Consider the following 20,214-nt stretch of genomic DNA (forward strand, 5'->3'; position numbering starts at 1 on the left):
GTGTTTGAGAATACAATCACGCACAAGAATGAGTCTCAGAAGTGTTTTTTCGTTGGTTTACTCGATGTATTTATTGTTATTTATTGTTATTTACTGAATGCACGGTATCAGTGCGCTACTAGTGTAGATCAGTCTGCCGGTATGGCACTATAGCTCCATAACATAGCCCAAAAAGTGCATGCATCTCTATTTTAGTGTGACGGGATGCTGGTCTCGTCGAACCATAGTGCAGTGTACTAATTTCCAAAGTGTAAAATTGAACTTAAGACGCACCATGTGTCTCCTCTAGCCGCCGTGAACAGCTGTTTATCTGTCATCCCCAGTCAATCGAGCCCCACGTTGATCTCGCACACCGGTCTTGGTCTTAAGACCATTTTTTTCCATGGTCTTGGTCTTGACAGTTTGCTTTGGTCTTGGTATTGGTCTTGGTCTTGGTCTTGGTCTTGGTCTTGGTCTCAGACGTAGCGGTCTTGAGGGGATTTGTGTACAAATAAAGCCACTCATGCTCACCACAAAACCTTATCATGGCCCAATGTTAAAAAAGATGTCCTATGGTGTATTTTGTCGAGTCTGTATTAAAACATGTTTATTTTAGGCCATAGAGTTCAACCTAATTGTGGTCCTTTAGTTTGTTGGTTCACACTAGTTCACAGTTCACAATCTCTAGCACTCTAGGTCTTGGTCTTGGTCTTGGTCTCGATACCCTCCGGTCTTGGTAATGTCTTGGTCTCGGACTAAGCGGTCTCGACTACATCACTAATTAGCGCCCCACACCACAGCACCCCCACAGCACCCCACAGCAGCCCCACAGCACCCCCTGTATATAGGCAGTCATGGGTAAGCGATGGACAGTCATGGGTAAGCGGTTAGGGCGTCAGATTTGTATCCCAAAGGTTGCTGCCAGGTTCGACTCCCGACCCGCCAGGTTGGTGGGAGGAGTAATTAACCAGTGCTCTCCCCCATCCTCCTCCATGACTGAGGTACCCTGAGCATGGTACCGTCCCGCTGCCCTGCTGCCTTGGGGGGCCAATGGGGACTGCCCACTTGCACGAGTGAGGCATAAATGGAATTTCTTTGTGTGCAGTGTGCAGTGTGCAGTGAACACTTGTGTGCTGTGGAATGCTGTGTCACAATGACAATGGGAGTTGGAGTTTCCCAGGTGGGCTTTCCCTTCACGGCTTTCATACAGTATATATAGAGAGAGCGTAACTGTTTCCTCGCTTTTCATTTTTTTGATCAGTAGTGTTACCCATGCTGTGTACTGAAACCATGCGTGGCAACAAGTTTGAATTTGACTAGGCTGCTGTGGAGACCCACACACATGCTGCCAATGTCCCTGCCAGGCAGACAGCCTTCGGGGGTAGCCCAGAGGGACAAGTGCCACCGTGTGTGTGTGTGTGTGTGTGTGTGTGTGTGTGTGTGTGTGTGTGTGTGTGTGTGTGTGTGTGTGTGTGTGTGTGTGTGTGTGTGTGTGTGTGTGTGTGTGTGTGTGTGTGTGTGTGTGTGTGTGTGTGTGTGTCTCTGTGCGTGTGCTTGTGTTTGTATGCGTGTTTGTGTGTGTGTGTGTGTGTGTGTGTGTGTGTGTGTGTGTGTGTGTGTGTGTGTGTGTGTGTGTGTGTGTGTGTGTGTGTGTGTGAGTGTGTGTGTGAGTGTGTGAGTGTGTGTGTGTGTGTGTGTGCGTATTGCTATTTTCAGCCGCGCCAATCACAATCTCAAGAAGTGTGTAATCTAGGAATTTGCCACGCCGCTCTCAGCGGAACACAATGGCCCCCATCACTATAGCGACAAGATAAACAGGGGGGCGATGAGGAGATGTGCTGGAGAGGAGCATGCTGGCACTTTGCCGGCGTGTTTGTTTGTGCCTCTGCCTCTGGGAGTACTGTAGAAATTATGTTGGTTCAATGTAAGGGAGTCAGACTTTGGTTATTACTTTAATGTCCTTATTCCATTGATTAGCTACCACCGGAAGTACCGAAAGTATGTCACAGCATGTAACGTCATGTAACCTACTTGCACTGTACCCTTGGTTTAGGGGTAGTTATGCATAGTGTAAGTACATGTTGATACTTATAGAAACACTAGATCAAATTGTATTTATTTATTTCAATTTGTTTTATTTTATAAACAGGCAGGCTACACTGCTAGCCACACTGCCACATACTGTATCTAGAATCATGAGTTTAATGGTTTGCACTATGATTTTTGACAAAACATGGCATAATAAATAGATGAGAAAAGAGATTTGTCACACCATGGCATGGCCTTGCCATTGTGTTTTCTTCCATGATCAGTTTGCTTTGCCTGTGTCGCCCTCTGCTGGACTTACATAGAATTACTGTATACCTCAAAGGGACTTTTAATCTTTTATGTGTGTAAATGGTTCTGTGTGTCTGTGTGCGTGTGTGCATGCGTGCGTGCGTGCGTGCATGTGTATGTGTGTGTGTGCAGCTATCCCACAGTGTTGAAGGGGGTGAATGCTCTTCCTCCTGAGGACCGTCTGCTGAAGTTCCTGGTAGACAGCTCCTCCGACAGCCTGGAGACTGTGCAGTGTGCCAACTGTGACATGGAGAGCAGGATACAGGTGAATATTGTACACTCTGAACTCTGAGTACAGTGTTTTACCTTGATTGAGTTCACATAAGGTATTGTATTTCAAAACAATATTGAAATGGCAACAAATAATTTGAGGTTGCAAATTAGCTATCTAGCTAAACCTTGTATGTATTCACATCTGCAAGCTGTGTCATGGCCTTGCCTTTTCAGGTTTGTAATAATGTGTACTGCATTGTCCCTGCTAAATAAACTACAAATAAATAAAAAAATAACCACGTTAGACAACTATTTTGGTAAAGTTGGACTGGGACCCGAAATGTTTCCCATTTCTGACCAGGTGGTCACGTGGCTCCTGTTGATTCGAATCCTTTTCAAAGAGGCTTTGTTGTTAAGATCTTACAGTCTCTATCCCCTTAACACGTTTTGCTATGTAGCTTAGCCAGCTTATTCAAGTGCTAACACCAACAAATATTTTGGGTCTCGGTTTCGCTCTCCCTCTTTCTCTCTTTTTCTCTATTGTGCACACAATACAGTAGATACATTACATTACATTACATTGCATTTGGCAGACGCTTTATAACCAAAGCGACTTTCAAAAGAGGACATAATCAAGCCAACATCACAAGCAAATACAAAGTGCACAGGAAATTGTTTTTTTTTTTTTTTTTATTAAAAAGGAGTACACACACAGCACACACACAAACACATACACAGATACACAGTCTGTCTAATCTCATATTCATACTGGCACACATGCACATACTGCGTATAGATTGGTATCTGTATATAGGCCATACAAAAGGTATATCTACTGTACATACATAATAATATGCCCTTTCTTCAGCCAAATAAAGAGACAAAAAGCGAGAGGAAAAATGAAAATGATACAGCAGCTACTCATGTGTGCAGGTGCCCATGTTGATCGTTTAGGGGTGAAGATTACCCTGTAGTTTATGGGGCAGATTTATGCATTCTCTGTGGCTAAGCAAGCGACAAATGGAAGTAAAGCACTAGGATAATACGCTGAATTCTCCAATTTGCTAGTTCACCACAGGGAAATCAGCACGCATTCACCTTCTCTATTTTGTTAGCTTATTTACTCTGTGTGTGCGTGTGCGTTCGTGTGTGTGTGTGTGTGTGTGTGTGTGTGTGTGTGTGTGTGTGTGTGTGTGTGTGTGTGTGTGTGTGTGTGTGTGTGTGTGTGTGTGTGTGTGTTTGTGTCTCTGTGTGTGTGCTTGTGTGTGTGTGTATTCTGTGTGTGTGTGTGTGTGTGTGTGTGTGTGTGTGTGTGTGTGTGTGTGTGTGTGTGTGTGTGTGTGTGTGTGTGTGTGTGTGTGTGTGTGTGTGTGTGTGTATTCTGTGTGTGTGTGTGTGTGTGTGTGCGCTCTGCAGGATGCTGGTGCCATGTTCTACTGCAACACCTGCAGTCAGCCCCTGTGTGCCGAGTGCAAGGAGAGCACCCACAAGGCCAAGATGTTCTCCCAGCACGAGATCGTCTCCCTGGCCAAGCGCGCCAAGCAAGGCCACCGCAAGTGCAGTGAGTAGTTGTCGGGTTTCTACTTTGGCACTCTGAGGAACAGGGACACACACAACTGGTGCAGATGCAGGTCATTGGTAGGGGTGGAAATAACATCGAAATGTATGGATATATCGTGATATATTCTGATGATTGAATCGAATCGCATCGTATCGTGGGGCATTCTTAAGTATCGAAAGTAATCAAATCGCTGGCCCCTGCCCAATAACTTAATAGAAGTGGAAAAGTAATTGGGGAAAAAAATCGAATCGAATCGTATCGTATCGTGGGGCATTCTTAAGTATCGAAAATAATCGAATCGTATCGCATCGAATAATAAGTATCGATATTGAATCGTATCGTCAAGGAGCTGAATTCCCCCAGAGACATTCAAAAACACAAATGTGGCAGAGGTGGTCTGGCACCAAAGAAAACAGAAATGTAGTTGAGATGTTCTGGCATCAGTCCGTGTATATTTTGGTAATTGGATTTTCCCTTTGTGAATGGGAATTAAAAAACAAAAAGAATCAAAAACAAAATATTTTATATTATAAGATATATATTTTTTGGGGCTTTTTATTGCCTTTATTTGACAGGATTTTGAAGGTAGTGACAGGAAGTGAGTGGGCAGAGAGAGATGGGGAAGGGTCTGCAAAGGACCCGGGCCGGGATTCGAACCCGGGTCGGCCGCATAACAAACAAGTGCCCCACCATTTGTGCCACGGTAGGGCCTTTGCACCACGGTAGGGCCCCCTATGTACTCATCATCACCTTCTTCCAACACCAGTCTACACGGGTCAAAGCAAGTTGTTTTACAGCACATTGTTGCTGAGTTGTGCCTTACAACACACGGGTGCATTTCTCAAAACCATAGTTGCCAACTAGGTTAGCTACTTTGTTGTTTGCAATGCAATTTCCCATTGACAACTACTGAAGTTGCTGACGGCTAACAACTACGGTTTTCGAGAAACGCACCCCAGATGTAGTTGAGCTGGTTTGGCACTGCGAGTGCAGTGAATAGACCACTTATATTATCATCACACTCTGTCACCAGTTCACACAGGTCAAGATCAGTCATTTTATTTATACAGCACATTGAAGGAAAACAGCCGAGTTGCCCCAGAGACCTTCACAAGTCAAGCGTAGTCGAGGTGGTCTGGTGCATCCTGTGATTCAATCTCAAACCCATGACCTCACAGCTTCTGGCATGGAAGGGCAAATGGTATATCTAGTGAGGCATAAGCCAGGCTATTGACTTGGTCAGAAGCGTACCTTTTTGAGGCTTCAGGAGGAAAGAAATACAGGAAGCCCACCTGGGGAAACTCCCTTTGTCATTGTGGCACAGCACTCCGCAGCAGACAGTGGTTAGGTTAGGTTAGGTTTCTTTATTAGTCTCCACGAAGGAGAAATTTGCTTTGGAGACAGGGAGGTTGCAGCATCATAAAAACACATAGAACACATAGGACACATGACACCAACACAGAAAAACAACAGTAAAACAGTAGAAGAAAAACAGTGTACATGCTCAGAAGCACTGGATGTCCTAACCCACTGCCCCTGACCCATCCAGTCCATACACATCCAGTGCACACAATGCAATTGCATTTATGCCTCACCCGTACAATTGGGCAGCCCCGAATGGTACCCCTAAAGGAGCAGTGCATTTACTTTCTGCATCTGCTCTATGCCAATCTGTGCATGATGGCCCTTGTTAGGTCCTACTCTGCACACTGCTCACTCCTCAACACACCAGAGATACAGAACAAGTGCTGCAATTCCCCTTGTTCTGCATTGTTTGATCAAATAGAAATAGGCACCCTGCCTTCAGGAAATTAGATGTACAGAGTGTTGCGGAGATATTTCACTTTATTAAACAATTTATCTATGGGCTTCCACTGTTTTTAGTTTCATCAGATTTTATTACTAGTGTGAATTAATGCCACTGCCTTGTCAGACCTTAATGTCAATTTATAAAAAGTGTTGACTTAATTCTGGTATCTGGAAAAGAAACTCTGTATGCTCATAACTGCATGAAGCCTATTGTTGTAAAGACCTGTATTTTGTGGAAAAAAGGGTTTGCACACTCCTTTCGATTTGTTCTTCTTTAAGTTATGTTTTCTTTTTATTCACTGGCAAGCATAATGACGTTTCGACCTCTCGGCCTTATTCAGATTCCGAATCTGAGGAAGACCGAGAATGGAATGGAATGGAATCTGAGGAAGAGCGAGAGGTCAAAACGTCATTATGCTTGCAGTGAATAAAAAGAGAAAATAGGTGACGCACCGCTATGAGAGCCTTGCAAGTGAGTTTAACTTGGGCTGACCGTCCGATCTTCAAAAGGAGTGAGTAAAATTGTGTTTAATCGGAAGTTGGCCTTTAAGGAAGAAAAAATCCAAAGGAGTGTGCGAACCTTTTTTCCACGAAATGTTACTTTTTCGTTCAGCACCAGGGATTGTGACCAACTAACTCTACAAAAGACCTATATTTTCCCTCCACACATCAGTCAGTTTGCGACATTAAAGTATTACGTTAATATTGCAGGGATAAGCTATAGGGTAGAGTAGAATACATAGTTGAGAACCAAATGTGTTTTTTGATTTTACATACATCTTGATGGGACAGAAAGTATCAATCTTCCATTGTGTGCTACTGGGTTTGGTTTCTTCTCGCTTCGTTAGTTTCTCAAATATATTTGGGATCTGTCTGCCAGCTCAACCTTGAAAATCAGGATTCAGTTCCCCGCTCGCACTATTATGGAAGTTTAATATTGAGTGGTAACACAGACACTGCTGTCTGGTAAGAGATATGATACAGGGTGAAAAGGTGAACACATGTCCAGCAACGCAGGCCCAGATATGCTGCCCTGATCAGTATGGTGCCAGCATGGGTTATTTAAAACCTGAATGAGGGCCTCTTCCATGCTGCTAAAATTAGCACTGAGACCTTACTCAAAGGTAGTTTGCCTGTTTGCTGCTAAGACCAATAAATTACATTAGGAAAACGATAGCTACCCAAATATATATGCAGAATTCTTGATTTTTAATGTGCAGTTATTTATTGCAATTAATTTATTTCTGTTATAGAGATACATATACAAATAAATAACATTGTAACAAGTATCATGCATAAAAAGGTAATGATTCTAGTAACAGCTGGGGTTCAGTCATTCTCTGGAGTGTCGAAATAACTGTAGCACACAATACTGACTGTCTATTGTGTTGTACTTTGCCCGGGGCAAGCATACTCATTTTTAAGGATAAAAAAATTAGAATTTATTCTCATTTTTTGATCCTGGAAGTACTATACCTTGGACTAAAGAACACCCAAACCCAAGAAGCCAACAAACTATCTGGATAAGAGCATGCCATACTCCACAAACTGAAAATACTCATTTTGAATCTAGAAATGCTAGGCTGGGCAGAACTGCTTTTTGTTTGCTAGTTATTTCCCATTTTTATAGTGGCCAGCTGGTTGATTGGCCTCTGAATGTCTCTAGCTTAGAAAATGGGCATCAGTATGTACGGCAATTTGGACACACATACACACGCACACACACACACAGACACACACACACACACACACACACACACACACGCACGCACGCACGCACGCACGCACACACACAGGCACACACACACACACACACACACACACTTTGAAAGGGCAATGGCCCAATACACTGCGGATATTGGAGTGTGGAGGGAGAGAGAGAGCACACCACTGCACTGCTCATGAAGTGACCGTGAAGAAGATGGCAGGCCGCATCCACAGTGCACAGCCAGTTAGTGCCGGTGGTGTTGAATAAGAGCCTTCCACATGTTAGGAGAAATGCTACTGTAGAAATCACCCATAGATTTACTGTCTGCTTTGTAACACCAAGAAGGCAAGTGTCTGCAAATACGTATGCCTTTTCAATGGCCAAGAGCCTGTCACCTACCTGAACATTACATTACATTACATTACATTGCATTTGGCAGATGCTTTATAACCAAAGCGACTTTCAAAAGAGGACATACAAACAGTCTACCTGTGCAACGATTGTTTTTCTTCGTGAGTCTGTGTAGAGAGAAGTACAGTGACAACAAAGCTGTGATGGCGTATTGTGTTTAGGTCAGAGCTTTGGTGCAACACCCGACCATGCATCACATTTTATAGTTGGCTTGACAGGCTAGCACTGTGCTATTTTTGTTGATATTTCACCTGTGTTTTGTCACTTGTCTATCTGCCCCCTTCTTGACACTTCCAATATTGTGCGTAGCACTCTGATAGATCTTTTGCAAGTGTGCACACTCTGTCGCACGGAAGCTTGTCCCCGGCCTTACTGTACACATAGGCAGAGTTTGGCAGAGCTTTTCAATCCTAATCTTCTCTCAATTCATTAGAATTTGTTGTTCATTAGAGATAGTTGTTTCTAATACTGTTGCTCTTGTTGTTTTGATTTAGTCCGTATCAGCTTAAACCACAGAGCCAGAGCGTATCATTCAAAGGTAGAGACGGCTACATTGTGAGCGGAGTCTTGCTATGGACTGAAGATATGAACATACACACACCTTTATTCCCAGACTTTAACTTGTACCTTCTCTGGAGGTGTTGCTAATATGGCTGCCAAGCTCAGGGACTTTGGCAAAACCCTTTAATCCTAATCCTTTCTTGCTTTATTAAAAAAGAAAAACAAAAAACAAAACACAAGCTGTTTCCAATTTAATTTCGTTGTGTCCAAAAACCATTCGTGCTTGCATGTTATCCTATGGCTCTCTTCATTAGCCTGATAAACCAGCCTAAATGTGAGACTGGAGTAATTTAGTCTGGCCCCGATGAACGATACCTCCGAAGATTGTTGATGAGAACAACCTGTTGTTTTTTCAAACCGTGCCGGCGCTCTGACCAATCGGCGATCTTTGCCGTTGCCGTTGCACCCCAACGGTGTTGCGAGCTTCATCGTCACTCCCTCAAAACCCTGCCCGCTTTGATTCAAAACAAATCTCTGCGTTGTGATTGGTTTTGCCAGACTCAGGGCACAGTGTTCAAAATGTTCTCAGATCCGAGGCCAGACCCACTCGCAGCTGAAAATTTCAGCGTTCAGCGGGTGGCGTTGGTTTACCAGGCTATCTCTTCATAGGTCTTTGTTTTTTGAGGAGCTGTCAATAGTCCTGGACCAGCCATGTAGACCCGTTCGCAATTTTGAGTTGGGGGCGTTTCTCACTGGAATTGAGTTAGTGGGTTCCTAGACATTAAAAATCACGGAGGTGCTCGTCCACCATAGTGCCAGATTTTTCACAATATGGCCGCCAAATATGGCCGCCATCGCCTATGACAAAAACCTGTGTTTTTGACTTTTAAACTGTTTATACACATGCCATACATCAATTCTGACCAATGTTTGGAGAGGAAATCATTTCTGACAATTTCATGAGGAGAATGTGTGATTGTGACCTTAAAAGGTCATTGTCAAGGTCAAATTTGCTATTCTGAAGAATGTCAATAGACTTTCATTGCAAAAATGAGAAAAAATTCTCAATTATGGTATGAGGAGTTATTTGCTGATATTGCCATGATTATTTTGTGTCAGTATAGTGTCAGTATAGTCCTTAAAAGGTCAAGGTCAAGGTCATGTTCCAGGTCTTTTCCCTATTCTGAAGAACTCGGCCATGTGCTTGCCTATTAGGTCATTATTAAGAATAAGGAACAGCCACTATAAAAGTAAACCTCATTTCCACACAGTCAGAGGACAGGACAGCACATGCACTGCAACAGTCAACACAGAGAGGAGCCCCCACTAGAAGAAGAGAAGTAAGTATGTTGCGGACTCTATGAACTAGAAATGCCCCTCTGTGAATGTGCCCTCTTATAGCACTACTGATGGGAGGAAGAGCATTGATTCCATCACCAATGCTGTACATTTATACTCTGTGATCATCAAATATTACAGCTGTTGTGGTTGATCTGGCCCCAGCCCAGACACGCACCAAGTACTTCCCAGCCAATGTTGCATCTTGCTCTGTCAATATTGTGGCCTCTCCAAAGATTGCAAGTACTGGACTGGATCAGAAACCATGGCAGCATGTTTCGTTCCAACCTCATGCAACCCCCCTACTCATGCAATCATCTCCTTACAGGATATGTTCTTTGATCACAGTTTTTGTCAGTGATGCTCCAAGATGAGAGACTAATTGATGGAGGGGAAGCATTCTCCGCATCTAGCCAGTGCCATACTGCTGGCAAATCTCCTGCATACCACGTTCCTGGAAATATGGGCTGTAGTGGAGAAGCAATGCAAATGTGTCTGTATCATTTGAGTCTATAACAACTTTTCTGCACTGCTTCACACGAACAGCCCACTCAACATGCACCAGCAACCTGGCCTAAGCCACATCAACGCAGTTCAAGAGCTCTGGAATCTCTTCACCATCAGCTGACTTTGCTGGTAGCACCTCATCATCAATAACTACAGGGCTGTAGTATTGCCTCTGGTTTGATGATAAATCATGTCTGGAACTAACAATTGGAGATTTCACTTGTTCTCCACAGAGGCCCGGAACTTATCAAGTTGGTGAGGAATGGGTGTTAGTCCGTTCACGCCAATGATGTCAACGGCTGTTGTTGAGTTGGTACACCGCATGCGTTCACCTTCCTTCAATGACATCTCAATGTAGGAGTCTGATGGATGAGCTCTTGATGTCAGCAGAGGGATACTGCTGAGTTGATGATGGCATTGATGACAGCACCTAAATTCTGCCAGAGGCATATGACGGATCTTTGACATGAAGTCTACCCGAACATGAGGGCAATAAGTAGACTCAGAGCTTCATTGGGTGAGATTAAGGTGAGGCTCAATTTCACTGACAAGCTTTGACTTGTTAACAACCAACAGAAGGTCACCATCTAACAGGGGTGATGCTGAAAGGACATCATGAGATCTGCTGAATACTCATGCCCCGTTCCTCAGCAATGTCCATCCTCCTATGTGCCTCAGCTATGTCTTTAGATGAGACAGTTATCTTATGTTCTTGAGAACTAACCTATCCTGCCAGTATAAGCTGAAAACAAGCTTTGGAGACGGTTGCGCAGGCGAGGTGCAACACTCCTGTTAACAACCTGGTTGCTGAGCAGATTGTGCAGTGGAACGGGCGCATTAACGGTCAATGAGTATGGATTCTGCGGATCCACCACAAAGTCTAGCAACAATTACACATTTCGGTTGAATGTAAGGCACGGAGTGGTGCTCAGTGCATGTTGGAGGTGGCATTCTGTCCGCTTCAAAGTGGTGTTGTTGGTGAGAAAGTTGAGGACATCAGTGATCATTCTAATCTGATGGAAAGAACTCAAATTTTGCTGCAACATTAACATTGTGTGTGGCTCCTACTACAAACTGTCCTCCATGACCCTTGCATACTCTCTGAATGCTGCTCAACCTTTATGTCACCTCGCACAGCAGTAAGAGGCTACTTGATTTATTTTCCTTCTCTTTCAGAGACAACAGCATTTTTAATGATGGCCGGCAAATCCAGCCAAACTTCAAAGAATTGGCAGAGCTCTGACTTGCCTTGATTCAAGCTCTCCACTTGCTCAGTCAAGGCCTCAAACTCAAATTCTGGGCAACGTTAATTTGAAGCCAGTGAAGTGTGCAATGCCTGTACCTGTGCAAGCACTGGACAGTCTGCCTTGTCCTTGTGAGTCCAGAATACCTCCCACTGGAGAGACATGCATCAATGCATTATCTAGGCCAGAACCTCGAGGCAATTTTCCCTGATATCTGAGAATAAAATGTGTCCAATAGAAAGGGCCAATACAGTGGAAGAGATCCTTGAAGTGCTCCGTCTCATGTAGGTTTCATCACACCAAATTGCCATTGATGCCTGGATCATCTGCCTGCGAACACTGGAAGTTGGATAGGCAGTGTCTGACAGTGGCACACTCAGTAATTGGTCTTGGTATCATAGGAAGGAAGCCAGAACGCATCATTGGCACAACAGCAGATGAGACAAGTGTGTGTACAGCAGCCTGCATCAAAAGGTCTCCTCCTGACACACCAGAGCGAATCAGGCTGATCAAGAATTCATGCTTTCCTGATAAACCTTTTGCAGTGGCAACATGCAGTAATGTTGCTTGTTTGTTTTCAGGATACAGCAGCATGTCTGGTGGTAGGGCAGGTCGAACCACTGGCTTTGCATGATCAGGTACCTCTTGGCATGGTAAATTCCTCTGCAGTATATCATCAGCTTGGCCTAATTATGTGCCCGACACTGGAGACTTTTGAAGGTGTCTGTTCACTGAGGCATCTGGAAACAGTAATAAGGCTGCATAGTGTGAACCCTTGGTACCAGAAAGTGATGATTTGTCAGCATAATCAGAGCTGGATGCCTGCCAATGTATATTACATTACACTTAGCTGACGCTTTCATTTATTCAAAGCGATTTACTGTTATTACAAGGTATTGGATACAGTCCCTGGAGCAATGTGGGGTTAGGTGCCTTGCTCAAGGGCACTTCAGCCATGGATGGAGATGTAGGGAGAGGTCAGGGGGGATTCGAACCTGCAACCCCTAGATTGAAAGACCAACTCTCTAACCACTAGGCCACAGATGACCCCATGTATAATGGATGTATAATCCTCCCTTGTAAGTGCTAGGTATGGTGTTCTGTCCGTTTTTTCGAGCATTCCACAACATAGCTAGCAAGAAGACTGGTCAGATCTGATTGTCTGGTAGCTTGAACATGAACCAATCCTGTGTAAAGTTGCGAGAAGGTTCTTGATGTGAAGGCTTTTGCTGTGTGGGAAGCATCATATGCAATGGTGTTCGCCTTATTCCGCGTTGAATGTTATGCACAAGCATTTGAAAGAGGCAGTGAAGTTGTGTACTCTTGTGATCTCTGACACACTTCTCCTCTTCTAGTGGGGGCTCCTCTCTGTGTTGACTGTTGCAGTGCATGTGCTGTCCTGTCCTCTGACTGTGTGGAAATGTTAGGTTTACATTTATAGTGGCTGTTCCTTATTCTTAATAATGACCTAATAGGCCAGCACATGGCCGGGTTCTTCAGAATAGGGAAAAGACCTGGAACAAGACCTTGACCTTGACCTTTTAAGGACTATACTGACACTATACTGACACAAAATAATCATGGCAATATCAGCAAATAACTCCTCATACCATAATTGAGAATTTTACAATGAAAGTCTATTGACATTCTTCAGAATAGCACATTTGACCTTGACAATGACCTTTTAAGGTCACAATCACACATTCTCCTCATGAAATTGTCAGAAATGATTTCCTCTCCAAAAATTGGTCAGAATTGATGTATGGCATGTGTATAAACAGTTTAAAAGTCAAAAACACAGGTTTTTGTCATAGGCGATGGCGGCCATATTTGGCGGCCATATTGTGAAAAATCTGGCACTATGGTGGACGAGCACCTCCGTGATTTTTAATGTCTAGGAACCCACTAACTCAATTCCAGTGAGAAACGCCCCCAACTCAAAATTGCGAACGGGTCTACATGGCTGGTCCAGGACTACAACTCCAGATTGCTTAAAAATGTCGTTCAATGCAAGTAACTAAAAAGAAGTAGTATATATTTTTAAAGAAAAGACACACTTTTACTACAAATCTTGTATTTATTGTTATTTAGTGCAACCTTTTTTGTCTTGCTAAGGCTTTTTATTGTACCACGAGTACCCCCTCATACATTTGTTATAATTACATTTTTCCAAGTACCCCTAGTGGTACACATACCCCTGATTGGGAAAGAGTGTTTTAGTGGGTTAGTGTGACAGACAGATGTTTGGGCCTAAGCCATCTTCTGGCATCTTCTCTCCACAGGTCTCCATGATGAACATTACATCATGTTCTCCACCGAGAAGAAGTCCATGCTGTGCATCAACTGCTTCAGAGATATGCAAGTGTAAGTGGCTTCTGTGTGAACATTTTGGAGAGTGAGATTGCAAAGTGGTTTTTTTTTGCAGATGATAGATGCAATATGGGTGAGACAATGAAAGAACGTAGTTCTGCACACTGTAGTTTTTCTCAAAAAAAAATGTAACTTTATTTACGTACTTACAAAAAACATGGACAATTTTAACCCCTGTGTGCAGACCAATGTTCCATCACCACATTTACACCCACAATACAATGGCAGCACATCACAGAGAGAGGATGAGTATTCAGCAATGTGACCCAGTCAACATGTCTTCTTTTATGTAGTTCTGTTCATATATTTACCAGTGTTTTTTTTTTTTTCAAAGACTGTTGTCTCATGATGTGTCGTGAGATCGTCCTTTCTCACTACACAGCATTATTTATTTTTCATTTTTCATTCTTTTATGCTGCCCTTTGTAACACTTGTTATGTACATATCACCTCTTTTGTTCTTTTGGTTGCCTGAGCAATTTATGTGCAGTAGAAATACACCACATAGAACATACCTACATGTACTATAAACCACAAACTGAACGTAAAAGATACAGCCTCTCCTGGCTAAAGGAATATTGTTGTTTTATAATCATAGAGGTCTCCTATTGTGGAAGCACATATTTCATGCTCATTTAGAGTTCACAATTTTCTTTCCACAAATATCAGTCAGATGTATGCGTTTCAGTAGACTGAGCATGCATAGGTTTCTTCATGTTAATGATTAGGGTTGTAACGATATTGTATCGAACCGAGAAATCGTGATACACAGAGTCACGATACAGTATCGCGATACAAGGAGGCAGTATCGTGATACGCCCTTTTAAAGTTTTGTTACCCATTAGCCCAGAAAACAACCACATGATATGAAGTGATAATGATGATGATTTGAAGCTTGGAAGCGCTATTATATCTCAACTTTTGAAAGTGACTAGAAGCCTCTTGTAACCTATTCATTTAATTATCAGTTTTTAGTCATCATTTTATTTTATAATGTTGGAAAATGTGAAATCGTGGGGTGTATCGAACAGTAGGTCATAAATCGTGATACCATGAACCGAATCGTGAGTTGAGTGTATCGTTACAACCCTATTCATGATCTGTCTGGCCGTGAACGCATGATCATGTTTCCCTGTGGCTGTTCTAGGGAGAGCCGGACCCACTGCATTGACATTGAGACGGCCTACGCCCAAGGCTGCGAGATACTGGACCAGGCTGTGATGGTGAGCAGAGGGATGGGGATGATGATACTAAAATAGGATGACAAATCTGAAATCTGAAAGCACTTGCTTCCCCATGTCTGACATTCATTATACATTGACTCCCAGGAAAATCTCCATGCTAATTTTGTGAATGAATCACATCTCTCCCATCTCGTTATAAGAGGGTAGTTCAACTAAATTATTAAACCGATATCTTCATTTTTTTTGTAATACTAGCAGATTACTGTTGCAACTTCAGTATTCTGCCCTGCATGTGCAACGTATAGTTACTCTAACATTAAAGGTGTGCAGATTGTGGCCAGAGTAGGTATTGCAACTCTGCTGCATTTAAAAAAAATGAATATTTAAGTAATAAACAAATATTTACTAGTATGACCAAAATATAGTACGTTTTGCAGCTAAAAATGTCTGTTTCTGGAAATTCAATGCAGTGAACATCAAATAATATTACACAGTGCACCTTTAAAACTGAGAATCACTTGGGATTGTCCCTTCTATGTTGTATCATATGATATTGCAGAATCAGTGCTGTGCACTGCTCCCTCAAGAACGAGCCTATTGAATGGACAATTTAGTCTAATACTGCAAATGACTAGAGGTAGCACAGTCATGTGTGTGTGTGTTTTCCCCCATTCATGTTTGGCAGGCCGTGAAGGAGCTGCAGACGTCAGCGCGAGAGTCCATCGTGCTGCTGAAGGCCATGATAGGGGAGGTGCGCAGCAACGTGGAGGAGGAGGAGAGCGCCATCTGCTGCCTCTTCAAGAACATGCAGGTCAGTCACCACCAGGGGGTGCTCTTCGCCCGTAGCTGTGAGGAGCTGCTGAGGCATAGAGGTAGAAAATAACACTAGAGGTGACCCCGCCCCCCTTTTTACGGCAATCTGTAGCGGCCATTATCTGTAGGTAGGTCTGATAAATGGAAATGAATGGACAAGGAGGCTCACCTCTGTCAAAAATGGCTTAATAATGTGAAAATGTCCATCAACACACTCTAAAATTACAATAGTTGAAGTGTGTTGCTAAATATGTGCAGAATTAATATAATTCGATTTTTAGATGTATTTTATCGACTCATATGATTTAAGTAGATATTTATCCTGACATTTCAAATCTGGTCTTTGATTAATGGGTTACTTCATATTCACACAGTTTTAGTCCATTTTTTAACAGAGGTGGGCGTGTTCTCCATTGACTTGAATTGACTGAAGGTGCCTACACTACCTACAGACAATGGGAGGCGCCATGTGCCACTTCCCATTGCTGTCGTGAATTGCCATGTCCTCTCTAGTGTTATTTTCTACCTCTATGTGCTGAGGTCTAATCTGAATTATGTTCACCGCACAGCGTTATTTATGTAGGCTGCAAATCATGCTAGGTCCTCCCATCCTTTCCTCCAACCGCTGCCTTTCTGCCTTGGTGTTTCCTCTCTTCTGTGGAGAAGTTAGTAACATGGTTTACCTGCTGTTAACCAACGCAGAGCTGCTTTTTGTGAGCTTTCCCCTCATTCAATATCCTGAAGGCAAATTACTTTAAATTAACTTAAATAAAAAAAAACTTTGAGCAGTGATGACGTCCTGCCTTGTGTAGTGGAATGGGTTTGGAAACATAATCAAAATACTTTTTTTCACACCTGAGAATGCACTATTTTACTGTCAAGAGTGAAATTCTTTCAAGTAGAACACAGAAAGAGAGAAAGTAAAACTTATTATGACTAAAACTCAAATAGGTTGATAGTTATTGATCAAATTGTGCACATAATTGCCTCTAATAGATAGAAAAAAAACCTTGGAGAAAGCTATATGGCCAAAACAGAATACAGAACAGCAGAAACAAAAGATTCATGTTGGGTTTTGCACACATTTATTCTTTCTCACAGCATTTAGGTATAGTTATCACAAAAAAATATTACACCACTTTATTAGATTTGTCATAGCAAATGTGGTAGGTGTATAATAGTATGTAAATGGTAAAGTTGGTAGATTTATTACCAGATAAAGAAGCGAGAAAATGCAAATCAGTATGCATTTGAATGAAAATAGGCAGCGGGTGGTGCACATTTGTTTAGCTCCTCAAGGGAGCAGCACTGTAGCGGGGCACAGCGCAGGTAGCGACCTAATAATGTCAGTGGCACAGCACCACAGCACCACAGCAGATGAGACATGCACTCTCCTCTCCTCTCCTCTCCTCTCCTCTCCTCTCCTCTCCTCTCCTCTCCTATCCTGTCCTCTCCTCTCCTCTCCTCTCCTCTCCTCTCCTCTCCTGTCCTCCCCTTTCCTCCCTTCGCCTCTCCTCTCCTCTCCTTTCCTCTCTCCTCTCCTCTCCTCTCTCCTCTCGTCTACTCTCTTCTCCTCTCCTGTCCTCCCCTATCCTCTCCTCTCTCCTCTCCACTCCACTCCACTCCTGTCCTGTCCTCCCCTTTCCTCTCCTCTCCTCGCCTCTCCTCTCCTCTCCTCTCCTCTCCTCTCCTCTCCTCTCCTCTCCTCTCCTCTCATCATGTCTCCTCTCCTCCCCTCTCATCTTCTGTCATCCCTCACAGGAGAAGCTGGCAGAAAGAAAGGAGATCCTACTGCGAGCCGCCCACAGGTACACACACACACACACACACACACACACACACACACACACATACACACACACACACGCACACACTCACACACACACACACTGAAACTGATAGCCATTAACACACATACATGTACATTGTACCGCATGCCATGTACTCACATACATACATTGAACACACACATACACGTGTGTGCACACACAGAGACAAAAATCCTTTTTGATTTATATAGTACGAAAACAAGTACTGCACCTCCCTCCTTCCCCCTCTCTCTCTCTCTCTCTCTCTCTCTCTCTCTCTCTCTCTCTCTCTCTCTCTCTCTCTCTCTCTCTCTCTCTCTCTCTCTCTCTCTCTGTCTCTCTCTCTCTCGCAGGTGGTTGTGGTAATTAATGACCTGCTGTTACCCCGCTAGCCACTTTGTTTTTATTTACGTGAATTATTATTCTTATAATTATTATGAGCGTGCAGCAATGTTGTTGGAGCCCTAATGAGTCATGACAGTGTTGAGAAAAGGCCCTGAGAAAAAAAGATGTAGCTGTTGCCAGGTGTGTGAGTAGTGAGTTGGAGTTGAAGTGGAGAGAGAGCAGGTGAGCCAGATGTTTCTGAACTGACCTTGTGTCAGAAAGGAAAGGGGAAGTTTATTGATTTAGAGATGAGATGATGTCTTGGTTCAGAGATATAGCGTTATCGTGCGAGGGGATCCGAGTGCACAGCACAAACACACACACACACACACACACACAGACACACACACACACACACACACACACACACACACACACACACACACACACACACACACACACACACACACACACACACACACACACACACACACACACACACACCATTTCCGAGTGAGGGCAACGGGTTAAAACAGAGAGACACTCAACTAAAACAGAGAACATTATTGCGTAAAACAACAATGTAAACCATTGTCGTGTACAACAAAAGTGTATGAAGAAGCGATGGCAAGAGAAAGGGGGCCATGGCCTACTGGTGAAGGAGATGGGCTTTAGATCAGAGGGCTGCAGGTTCGAATCACCACCACCACCCTTCCACTCCCTGTCTCACTCCGGCACCTAACCCCACACTGCTCCAGGGACAGTAACCAATACCCTGCGCTTAAAAACAACTGTAAGTCACTTTGGATAAAAGTGTCTGCTAAGTGTAATGTAATGTAATGTAGTAAGGTAATGAAATAGAGAGGGAATGTCAATTAATATAGAGAGTGCCAGATTTTATCTTCAGGAGAGAGAGAGAGAGAGAGAGAGAGAGAGAGAGAGAGAGAGAGAGAGAGAGAGAGAGAGAGAGAGAGAGAGAGAGAGAGAGAGAGAGTGAGTAAGGGAAAGAGTGAGACAAAGAGTGAGAAAGCAAGAAAGAGAGAGATTGTGTCTGCATGCGTGCGTGCGTGCGTGCGTGCATGCGTGCATGCGTGCATGCGTGCATGCGTGCGCACGTGTGTGTGTTTGTACAAAAGCCAGAGAACTAGAAAATGCAACGGACAGCTTAAAGGAAACAGGGAGGTTACAATGTAAAAGAACAAGGTTCTGTGGAGGTCAACCTGAAATAGGAAGAGACAAATAAAAACGTAAATAATAAGTAGTAAAGAATAAGTAACAAGTAATAAAGAATAGCCTAGCGTCCAGTGAGTCAATGAGAGGCAGTGGAGGGAGTTCGTAAACAATATTAGATTATAGAAATTTGTATGTAACATTTATATTATGGTGTATTTTGTTGTTTTGATTTGATTGATTTCGATGCGCAGGAAAAATTTGCGACAGTGCACTTAAATGAAATGCGTGTGGTAGATTGATGTTCAAGTTAGTTCAACTCGACTCTATGTTAGGCCAGATTCACGCAAGAGTGTGGCGGAATGGCAGAGAGAGACGACTGAGGCCTTTCTGCTTAGTCTCGGCCGGTGTGTTCTACTTAGCCTTTCACACCGACAGCGTGGTGACTTTGTGTCTGTCTGTCTGTCTGTCTGTCTGGTGGGGCCGTGGACGGACTATCCATCAGGTGGATCGGGTTACCTTTTACAGAGATGGAGTAATGAGATTTCTGGACCTCTTGTTCTCTCTCTCTCTCTCTCTCTCTCTCTCTCTCTCTCTCTCTCTCTCTCTCTCTCTCTCTCTCTCTCTCTCTCTCTCTCTCTCTCTCTCTCTCGGATTGCTGCCTGGAAGCAGAGCTCCATGCCGCTTGCTTCCTGGAACGGACCAGGAGGCTATTTATGTCTGACTCGAACTCTATCCTCCTCTCGCTCTGCTTTGTACCCTAACAAACTACCCCACAGCAAAACCCACCACCACCAACACCACCACCACCCTCTTTCTCTTGTATTTATGTGTGTGTGTGTGTGTGTGTGTGTGTGTGTGTGTGTGTGTGTGTGTGTGTGTGTGTGTGTGTGTGTGTGTGTGTGTGTGTGTGTGTGTGTGTGTGTGTGTGTGTGTGT

General features: G+C 43.5%; 1 protein-coding gene across 2 annotated transcripts in view; it reads left to right on the top strand.

Moving 5' to 3' along the window:
* The window catches only part of rnf207a (ring finger protein 207a), a 51,392-nt gene that overhangs the window by 11,863 nt on the left and 19,315 nt on the right, over positions 1-20,214 (top strand). For both annotated transcript variants that reach the window (XM_063214838.1, XM_063214839.1), the window contains exons 3-8: positions 2,449-2,581; positions 3,946-4,090; positions 13,891-13,972; positions 15,125-15,200; positions 15,847-15,972; positions 17,736-17,782. In XM_063214838.1, the coding sequence (XP_063070908.1) occupies positions 2,449-2,581; positions 3,946-4,090; positions 13,891-13,972; positions 15,125-15,200; positions 15,847-15,972; positions 17,736-17,782 (609 nt within the window). The remainder of the gene's footprint in view (positions 1-2,448; positions 2,582-3,945; positions 4,091-13,890; positions 13,973-15,124; positions 15,201-15,846; positions 15,973-17,735; positions 17,783-20,214) is intronic.

This window comes from Engraulis encrasicolus, chromosome 14 (assembly GCF_034702125.1).
Source record: "Engraulis encrasicolus isolate BLACKSEA-1 chromosome 14, IST_EnEncr_1.0, whole genome shotgun sequence".
Taxonomy (NCBI): Eukaryota; Metazoa; Chordata; class Actinopteri; order Clupeiformes; family Engraulidae; genus Engraulis; species Engraulis encrasicolus.